Source organism: Colobus angolensis, unplaced genomic scaffold (genome assembly GCF_000951035.1).
Source record: "Colobus angolensis palliatus isolate OR3802 unplaced genomic scaffold, Cang.pa_1.0 Scaffold178, whole genome shotgun sequence".
Lineage (NCBI taxonomy): Eukaryota > Metazoa > Chordata > Mammalia > Primates > Cercopithecidae > Colobus > Colobus angolensis.
In genome coordinates, this window is record NW_012114910.1 from 5,279,957 (window position 1) to 5,290,675 (window position 10,719).

The 10,719-nt window shown below is 55.1% G+C and overlaps 1 protein-coding gene across 1 annotated transcript in view; it reads right to left on the minus strand.

Annotated features, from left to right (window-relative positions):
- The window catches only part of CPNE2 (copine II), a 42,407-nt gene that overhangs the window by 12,403 nt on the left and 19,285 nt on the right, over positions 1-10,719 (minus strand). The window contains exons 11-13 of the mRNA XM_011938851.1: positions 9,724-9,907; positions 7,758-7,812; positions 808-859 (exon numbers count right to left, since the gene is read on the minus strand). Coding sequence (XP_011794241.1) covers positions 808-859; positions 7,758-7,812; positions 9,724-9,907 — 291 coding nt within the window. The remainder of the gene's footprint in view (positions 1-807; positions 860-7,757; positions 7,813-9,723; positions 9,908-10,719) is intronic.

Genomic DNA, 10,719 nt, shown 5'->3' on the forward strand with positions numbered 1-10,719 from the left:
GCCTTCCAAAGTGCTGAGATTACAGGTATGACCCTCCCCTCCCCTCCCCGTCTCTTTCTTTCCTCCCGCCTCAGCCTCCTGAGTAGCTGGGACCACAGGCATATGCCACTATGCCTGGGTAATTTTTTTAATTTGTAGAAATGGGGTCTCCCTCTATTGCCCAGGCTGGTCTTGAACTTGAGCTCATGCGCTCATCCTGCCTCAGCTTCTCAAAGTGCTGGGATTACAGGCATGAGCCATAGCATCCGGCCTCTAATAGTTTCTTAACTGTCCCTAGGAGGCTCAGAAATCCTCTTAGGCCCAGGGGTGGGGATGAACACAGACACTACACTCACTTCTCAGCCCCTGCCTCCCCTTGATTCCCTGCCAAGTACTCCGAGAGCAGGGCTGGCCTTCCCAGCAAGGGGGTGGGTGGGAAGGAGGTGAAAGGTGTGTCTGGTGCCACCCTCACCTCTTCCTGGTTTACACAGGGTTTCCTGTCAGTGGCTTCCTGTAATTCTCACCAAACCACCCAGTAAAGTGAGAACAGCAGCCGTCATAGCTATCCTGGAGCAGGTAGGAGGCAAAGGCCCAAGAGGTACAGTGACTTTTCCAAGGTGCTACAGCTAGGAAGGGCAGCAGCTGGCCTCGAATCCAGCACTATCTGACTCCAAACTGTAGCTCTTCCCGCTCTGTCACTCTGAGCAACAGCGAGGGGGAGGGGAAAGGAGAAAGAAATGAAAACCTGTCCTCTGCCCACCCTCTACCCAGGGAGCTGGCCAGGCCTGTCGCAAACGCAGGGCGGCAACAGGCGGGTCTGACACTCACCTGAGCAGAAGGGGTTGGTGGGGTTGAAGTTGATGGCAAACTCATGGGAGACCTGAAACGCAGAGAAAACAGAGCTGCAGCCTCCCGCCCCCAAACCCAGACCCAGGCCACCACCCACTGCCAGGCCAAGGCTCCCTTGGAGAGCACCTGGCTCATAACCCCCACCCCTACCCTCCTCTAGACCACTGATACCCCCCACATCTGCTTTTCACCTCCACTGCTGGGTGTGACCCACAGAGAGGCCCAACCACCTTCTCCTCATAGTGGAGGAAACTGAGACCCTGGCGTGTCACCCCAGGCTCTTCTGGGGACTGGGGCTGCCTATGCCCCATCAGTCCTCTAAGAGTCCTGGGTGGGACAAGGATTCCCCCGTGGGTCAGGGTTCCAGGATGCTCCCTCATCACTGCTACTGCTGGATGTGGGCTCTACCATTAGAGCACCGCTTCTCTGGGCTTCAGAGGCATTTCCTACCTTAATAGTAAGCAAAGGGGCTTGGAGGGGAGCCTGCCTTGTGCCAGATAGCCAAACAGGGGTAAGCCGCTCAGAGCTGACCTGGCGATCAGGGAGTATGAGGGGCTGCAAGGGGGTCAGATGGGGCTGTCTCAGGCTCCCTAGGGACTGATCCTGCTTCTCTGCCTCCAGGCCCAGCACCCAGCCCCGGAGGATCATCGGAGGCTGACCCGGACACTCCGGGACACTGCTGCACCCATCACATCTGGCTGCTGCTGCTTGCATGGCTTCAGGGTACAGGGGGACTCATAACTGGCCCCGTTCAGGGCTGTGGGTGAGACTGCAGTGCCTGCAGAACCTGGGCCTTGGAAGATGCTGCAGAGCTCAGATGGGGGACAGCCCCTCCTTTCTTCCCTCCCCTGCAGCCCCACCGCCCCAAATTCCCCTCAGCCCGCTTCCTACCACGTACTACATCCACATTCAGTGCTGTGCAGGGATCCCCTTACTCCTTCCTCACAACGCCCCAATGGAAAGGCAGCTGTTACCACCTCATCTTATGGATGACAAACCTGAGACACAGAGTGGACTAGAATTTTCCCACATTTCCTGGCGGGCAGAGCTGGGACTCGAACTGAGGTCAGGCTGCCCCCAGAGCTCACATTAACCTCCATAGGCATTCCTCCCCCAGGAATTTTCAGTGAGGAGGGTGGAGGGGTGCCCAGGGCGAAGCGACCCCCTCCCCAGTCCTCAGCTGCAGAGGAGGGCTTTTGTCTGGGCACAGACAATCCCAGACAGACCTTTCAGCTCTAAGACACAATGACAGGGGTGCTGGGAGGCTCTCCTGCATCCAGTGTCCCCATTTTACAAATAAACAAACGAGGCCCAGAAAAGGGAAGCCAGGCACCAGAGCCACACAGTCGAACAGGCCTGAGACCCAGTGCCCTCCCCTCCCCTGGGGTGGGAGTTGGTCCTACTCCTGGGGGAGAGGGCAGGGACGCAGCAGTGGGGTTCAGTCTGGCAGCCCTGGCAGCCTGGGGGTGAGGAGGCGGTGGGAGGATTCCTCCCTGTTTCAGGGAATGGGGTTTTCTGTTCTTTGCTGTCCGCTTTAGGTGCCCGGCACAGAGCCAGTCCTCTGGTGTCCCTCTTGGGTCCTGTCCCTGTCCAGGGCCCCCTTCACCCTGTCCCCAGTCTGGGCTCCAGGTTTGGGGGCTGGAGGTCCCTGTTGCCTTGGAGATTTCCTGAGCCTCTACAGAGATTACCAGGGGGGCTTGTATGGAGGGGCTGAGAGAGAAAATGGTTGCCAGGGAAACAGGCCTCCCTTGGGCCAATGACTTCCCGAAAAATCAGATTTTAGGAGATGTTAGAGACCACAGTGGGAAAGCCCCCTGCTGATAGAGGTGGAGGAATATTCTGCCTTCTCGGGCCCCCCACTCTTCATCCCCACTCTTCCCCCCATCTTTTTTGGGGAGGGCCCAGCCTGCGGTCATGGGGGCCGTGGAAGGTTGTCCATCCACCCCAGAGGCCCCAGAGGTTGCCTCCTCCAGCAGCTCCATTTCATAGCTGGAAAGAGTGAGGTTCCCAGAGGGCCAGGGAGTGCCCAGGTCACACAGTGGGGCCTGGGGACAAGTGTCCATGCTACCAGCAGTGGCAGCTCAGCCCCTCCCGTACTGGCTGCCCTGGTTTGCCTGAGAAAAGTCATAAACAGGACAAGTTCCTGGAGGACACAGAAGCTGATGAGGGGCCCCTGGCGACTGGCTGCCTGCCACAGGCCTTTATCCTCGGACTCCCTGTTGCCTTCCGACAGCCAATGGCCCTATTCACCCAACCTGGCCTGCCTCGGCCCTGAGGTCAGGGAGTTACTTCAGGCTCAGTTCCCTGCGGCCCTGGCTGAGGCAGGTGGTGGGGGCAGGGGGTGGGGCATGGAGAAAGCCCAAGGGATCTCAGAGTGACTGTCCTCTCCGAGCCTCAGTTTCCCCACCCACAGAGTATGCTCCCCCTCCCCCCAGACCTTTGCACAGACTATGCCTTCTGCCCAGATCCTGTTCCTCATCTGAGTAACTCTGCTCACGGTGAAGGGCCAAGACTTCATGCCATCTCCAAAGGGAAATGTGTCCTGAGCCCCTCAGCTACTCTCTGGGGCAGGATTCCTCTCTGGGCTCATCTGGGCCACCCTCAGGGAGAAACTGAGGTCTCGAAGGCAGGCAGCCTGGTGGCATGCTCCTTCTGGCTCCTTCTAGCTTCCCACCCTCAGAGAACCAACCCCTCTGTTTGCTTAGGCCTGGGGCCCCAAATCTGGGCTGGGTTCCAAATTCACTGTCAACAAACAATGGCAGTGCACACTGCAGGCCAGGTGCTGGGATGCAGGCAGAGGGAAACCCAGTGCCTTCCCCAGGCAATCGCAAACAAGTCACAGAGTTCCATGAGGGCAGGGATCTGGGCAGGAAGAAGGGCCCTCATGTGAGTGTGAGCATGGCTCCCAGAGGGCAGGCCACTCGCCGAAATTCTAGGTGAAAATCGGTGATAGAAGCCCAGGAGAGGGAGTGCAGGCTGAGTGAAGGCTATGTGCAAAGGCCCTGAGGTGGGAGTGAATGAAGGAGCTTCAGGCAGCAGGAGTGAGTCAAGTCAGAATGCGAGAGAGGGTGCGGGGCCAGGAGGGGCCAGGCCTGGCGGCTCCTGTGGCAGGGGGAGGCGGGACACAGCATCTGTCCTTTCCTAGCCTGGATGCAGCATCTTTCTTGGCACCGCTGGGCACTCCAGCCTGGCCAAGCCCCGGCCTCCCCAGCATCGCCCTGTGACATTTACAAGGAGGCTTTTGCTCAAGAAAACATCTCATTCAGTTCTTTGAAAGCTGGCTGGTGTCCTAGCAACGGGCTCGTGCTGGGCCCAGCCGCACCAGCTCGCCCTGCCCCCCCAGTGGCATCATGTGGCCCAGCTTTGGTCCCATCTGAGGCGTAGCCTCACACCACAGGGAGCCAGGACGCCCACCACTCCTGCCCTGGCCCTCGGGCCGCTCCCCGAAATTCTAGGTGAAAATCATCCTCCCCAGAGAGGACCAGAGAGGGCGGGAGGCAAAAATTCATTCTAGAAACAGCAATGCGGCACAGCAGGGCAGACAAGCAGGGGCACTGGCCGAGCAAGAGCCATGTGCAGACTTAGGAGCTCTCTGAGCTCACACCCCACAGGCTTCTCATGGGGAAGCAACAGACTCTGAGAAGAAACTTTAGAGTCCATCTGTCCAGTTGGTGAACATGGCCTTGGGCAAGTCACTTTGAGGCTCCAAGCCTCAGTTTATTGCCCTGTAAAATGGGACAGCATTCCCTGCCCCTGTCCGCAGCGACTCCCCAGCATTGAGCAACTTCTGCGCTCATTGACATCTCCATCTCTGAGCCACCAAACCACCCTTCCCCTGGTGCCCGGGGTTCTGTGAGGAGTCCCCGCCTCCTGCCCCAGGACTACCCACAGCCACACCTCAGGGACCCCCCCTCAATTCACCTCCATGCCTCTCCTGGCTCCTCCTCAGCCTTTAGACCTGCTTGACCTGCCCCTTCCCCTCCCTCACAGCCGGGTGACTTCCGTGCTGTCTGACTGCCACACTGATGTCTCCATGCCCTTCTCCCCTCCCCGTCTTGTCTCTGCCATAATGGCCCCAGCTGTGGTCAGTGAAACGGGCAGTCTCTTCTCAGCCTCACCTCACCAGGCCCGGGGCAGCCTCCAACCCTACTCCCTCCTCCCCGAGCCCTGACTGCTTGGCTTCCTCAGTGATCAAAATGGGTTCATAATAGGGCCTACCTCACTGGCTTTGGTGAGAATTAGTTGAAACTGGTAAAGCAGGCAGAGTGGTATCTAGAACATTCTAAGGGACCAATAAATGCTGCTACTTATGGGTTTGCTTTCTGTGGGCTTCATGCTGCCCCTCCTTTGCTTCCTCCCCGCTCTGCCTGCCTGGCTCAATCTCTGCTTCCTCTGCTTCCACTGGATCTCTTATGCAGCTGTTTCTTTTTTTATTTTATTAAATACATAAATTAATTAATTAAGTTTGTTTTTTAGAGATAGGATCTCACTCTGTCACCCAGGCTGGAGTGCAGTGCACTCATAGCTCACTGGGCTCCAGGCACCTTCCTGCCTCAGCCTCCCGGGTAGCTGGTATTATAAACGCCCACCACCACACCCAGCTAATTTTTGTATTTTCAGTAAAGACGGGGTTTCACCATATTGGCAGGCTGGTCTTGAACTCCTCACCTTGTGATCTGCCCTCCTCGGCCTCCCAAAGTGCTAAGATTATAGGCGTGAGCTACTGCACCCAGCCAACTTTTAAATTTTGTAGAGATAGGGTCTCACAGCGTTGCCCAGACTGGTCTTGAACTCCTGGCTCAAGCAATCCTCCTGCCTTGGCCTCCCAAAGCATGAAATTACAGGCATGAGCCATTGCGCCCCACCTCATGTGGCTGTTTCTCACTCCACCTGTCTCCCTAGCAATCTCATCCTCCCAGAGGTGGCACCATCGGTCCTGGCCCAGGTGGCCAGGTCTCTCTCTGTCTCCCCAGAGCCTGAACCCATTGACCCATCATCAACCTATCTTTTTTTTTTCTTTTTTTCTGTGACAGGTTCTTACTCTGTTGCCCAGGCTGGAGTGCAGTGGTGCAATCTCGGCTCACTGCAACCACTGCCTCCCAAGTTCAAGTGATTCTCCTGCCTCAGCCTCCCAAGTATCTGGGATTACAGGCACATGTCACCACGCTGGGCTGATTTCTGTATTTTTAGTAGAGACAGGGTTTCACCATGTTGGCCAGGAAGATCTCATACTCTCTGACCTCAAGTGATCCGTCTGCCTCAGCGTCCCAAAGTGCTGGGATTATAGGCGTGAGCCACTGTGCTCAGCCATCATCCACTTTTCTTCTGGGACTCCCACCTTACCATCTCCCCTGCCGAGCCTAGCACCTATCCCGTTCCTCATCTCAGTAAGCAGTACCACCCCCGCCTCAGTGCTCAGTTGGAAATCTTGGTGACCTCTTCGGCTCACACTCACTTGGTCACGCAGATAGTCTTGGCCTCTGCCCTGAGTCTCCTTGCCCTTGCTCCTTCTCTCCGCCCTCCACTCTGCCCACTTTTGTCCTAGCCACGCCCCACTCAGTAGCCCGGGGAGGCCTTCAGAAATGCCAATCTGCTGATGAGCCCCTATGTGGTCCCTGCAGGGGTCCCCGTGGTCCTTTAATGCCCACGTCTGTCTCCACCCTGCTCACCTCCAATGCAGGGTCCATCACCCACCTCTGCCAGCTCCTCCAGCTCGTCCTGCAGCCTTCGCACAGGCTGTTCTCTGCCCCGTAGGCTCCCCCTGCCCCACTGCCACTCCTAGTCCCTTTCCCCTCTTGGCTTAAAGCTTGCCCCCTCCAGGAAGCCTGATGGCCCCCAGCTGGGTTGGGTTCCCTCCTCGGCTCCCTGCAGGCCTTCAGTGCCCCCGCCTCAGCACTGATGCCACTGCCCTGTCTTTAGCGTTGCCAAATAGAATACAGGATGCCCAGTATGACTGAGAAACAGAAAACCAAAAAACTGCATGTTCTCCCTCATAAGACGGAGCTAAACAATGGGTGCACACAGAACAGACACATAGCGGGGAATAACAGACACTGAGGACTCCATACAGTTGGGGGGTGGAGGGATGACAGATGAAATGCCACCTACTGGGTACAACGTACATTATTTGGGTGATGAATACACTAAAAGTCCATATTTCACACAATACATCCTGGTAATACAACAATACTTGTACCCCTAGATTCAGACAAAACCTTGAATTTCAGATAAACAATGGATGATTTAAGTATAAGTATGTCCCATGCAATATTCAGGACATACTTATACTTTAAAAATTGTTTATCTGCACTGGCGCAGTGGCTCAGGCCTGTAATCCCAGCACTTTGGGAGGCTGAGGCCGGCGGATCACCTGAGGTCAGGAGTTTGATACCAGCCTGATCAACATGGTAAAACCCCATCTCTACTAAAAATACAAAAGTTAGCTGGGGGTGGTGGTGGGCACCTGTAATCCCAGCTACTCGGGAGGCTAAGGCAGGAGAATTGTTTGAACCTGGGAGGCGGAGGTTGCTGTGAGCAGAGAATGTGCCACTGCACTCCAGCCTGGGCAACAGAGCAAGACTCTGTCTCTAAATAAATAAATAAATATCAATACATAAAAATACACATTGTTTATCTGAAATTCAAACTTAACTGGGTGTCCTGTATTTTGATTTGTGACATCTGGCCATCCTGTCTGTCCTCCCCACTCCATACGGGTCTCATGAGCAGAGCACATAACTGTACTGCCCCGTTACAGCCTCAGTGTCTGCCCAAGAATCAGACTTGAGAAATGAGCGTGGCCTGGGGTGAACACAGGAAAGGCAGGGAAACGGGGCCCCAGCCCAAGACCTTTCCAGAGCAGATCCCAGAGAGACCATACACACAAACCCCATCTCAACCAAAACGAAACTAACTCCGGTTTCACTTACCTTCCAGTCTGGGGGTAACTGGGCCCCGAATCCCAGAGCTGGAAACATCTTATCGCTAATCAGAGAGAGAAGAGAAACACACTGTGAGACACCTGAGGACACCGCCTGACCCTCTGCCCAGGGCTGGGCCCACTCGGCCTCGTACACTTTCAAGGACAGAAAGGAGGAGCTCACCACCTCTAGAAAAAGCTGTTAGGATCATCTACCTAATGAGCCCAACCTACCTCCGGGGACCTGGTGAACCTGTGGCCTGACCATATCTATACCTGTGGCAGACACAACAATGGTACTTCTAACCAATGGGCCTGGGCGTAGCTTCTAGATCCTTCTCAAACTAAGACCCCAGCCAGCCACTAAACCAAGGTCAAGATGGAAGTAGAATGAATGTACCGGCTGTCTCTCAGCCTCCTGCTCATAGCTAGGGAAAACTCTACTAATATGAGAACCCTCCTGTGGCATTCAAGGTCCTGTGTCATCCAGCCCCAGAGCCTAGTCTCATCTCCTTCCACCTGTGCCCCTTCACACCCCACTCCCCTAGCCCTGGCCACTATCCACTTGCTATTCCCTAAACACACAGGGTACTTTCACATTCCTACTTCAATGCTGTTGTGCCCCCATCTGTAACATCTCTCCCTAATCTGTTTCCCCTAGCAAACTCCTACTCATCCTCTAAGGCACAATCAAAATGGCCCCTTCTCTCTGTCGATTTCCCCGATACCCTACAATGCCTCTCTTTTTGTGCTCCCATAGCTCCTACTTCACATGTAAACTGGTCTCTCAGAACTCCAACAATTTCTTCCTCATCTTCCTCTTTAAGTAAGAACTCCCCGAGCACAGGGACCACATTTCATTTGCATACGCGCTCAACATACATCTACTAAGGATCCCTCTGGCTGCAGTGGAAAGGACACACAGCTGGCGGCCAAGGCAGAAGCCGGGAGACTGATGAGGAAGCTAATTAAATGATCTTGGCAGGAAGTGACAGTGGCTCACCCAGGCAACCAGAGCTCACTGGGGCCACGCTAAGTCTTAATGCCCATTAGACAGCTCAGTGATGGGCTGAATGGGCAGCTGGACACCTGGGACTCCACCCAACCATGCTGATGACGACTTCCACCTCCCTTGTTCTGCATGTTGTACCTCTCTTAATGTGGCCTGGGATCACAGCCACCCTTCAGGCCCTGGGCCCCCTGGGAGTCAAATGCTGGTCCCCGGCTGCCCCTCTCTAGGAGGCCAAGTTCACATAGGGCTCCTGAGCCTGCTCTCATTCCTGCCAAATTTCTGGCACCTGCTCCTTCCTCCCCTGTTCCCAATGTGTCAGCCTCCTGGTCATTCCATCCTCTGATCTGGAGCTCCCAACCAGCACCATCTGTGACAGTGATGTCATATCCTGTCGGTAGCTACACCTGCCATACTTTCACACAGCTTCCCTTCACTGGCTTTCCATGGTACCCACCCTGACCCAAAGGTCCCCAGGAAGCAAGGTCATGGGAGGAGGGTCCATGCATGCTGGCTGCTCCTCAGACGTTCCCAACAGAAGTGAGACCATTAGGAAACTAGTATCAGGCTCAGGAACCAGAATGGCTGACCTCCAGTCCCATGATCTGTGGGACCTGGAACAAATTCTCCACTCCCACCCCAGGCCTCCCATTCCCTAGCTCTAAAAGGAGAGGATGCAGCAATAATGAACAAGTTTCATCTTCCATCCTGATTCATTTTCTTATTAGCTACTTGGTGTACTGTGTGGAAAACGATCCCAGTTTGAATCTGGGCTTGGCAGGTTGGAGTTCAGCAATTGATTAGCAATGTCTGTCAAGGGTAAGGGAATGGGTAATAACTGCACCTATGCCATTTGCTGTCCATTCCTAGATTTGATGATTTCTGGGTCCCTTCTAGCTTTGACACACTGAGCTTCCCAGGTTGGATGGAACCCTGGCTGACCTTCAGAGCCCCTCTCCAACCTTACCTGTCGTAGTCCTGAATGATCTGCCCAACAGCCCAGATGGCCGACAGATATTCGTTGGTGCCCATAGGGTTGATATAGTGCAAAGAAGAAGGGTCGAGGGGATTCCCGTTGGAGGCTGTAAAGTCTATTCCAACCTGCAGAGTGGAGAAAAAGGCCACCCAGTGGGGCCAGAGACCCTGGCACCCTATCCCACTCCCAGGGAATAGGAGAGGTAGATGGGACATGGGAAGCCCACTCATTCCCCAGCCCTCCCCACAATATGATGATCTGAAACCTAGAAACTGTCTTGATTGCATCACTCCTCTGCTCTAATGCCATCTGTGGCTCTCTATTGCCCAAGCATAAAATCCATTGCCTAGATGTGATGACATAAGACTAACATACAGTCCCAGATTCCTTTTCTCCTTACTATCCCTACCCACACATTCATCTGTTCCCATATGCAGGCATTTATTCATGAGCTTCCCTCTGCATGTAGTGCCAGGCTATCATTTCTCCCCGTTTAACTTTGCTCCATCTTCCAGGCCCAACTCAGATGCCACTGCTCCACTGCAACCTTCCCAGATAACCTCACCCTCAACCCAAGCCATCTCCCCATTATCCCTCAGACCATCAAGGGGCCTGGGACCTGGGGTTGCCTGGTAGAACAGTGCCAGTCTCCCTGGAGGAGCCTGGCCCAGGGCTGGGAACAGCAGACAAGGCACGTGCTTAACAGGGACTCAGGGATGATAGACGGGCAGGGATTGGGGCTCTACCTGCTCTCTCGGCCCCAAAGAATCCCAGACTAATCCCTGGAGAAACGGCACAGAGGGGTGGGCAAGGACGACCCCTACCCGGCAGGGGAAGGTTAGAAGTAGGACCTAGCGGAAGATTTGGCTACATGGGAGGTCAGTTGCTGCGGGGGAGGAAAGAAGGGGCCCCCCATCCAAATCCTCTGTGGGGGAGGAAAGAAGGGGCCCCCCATCCAAATCCTCTGTGGGGGAGGAAAGAAGGGGC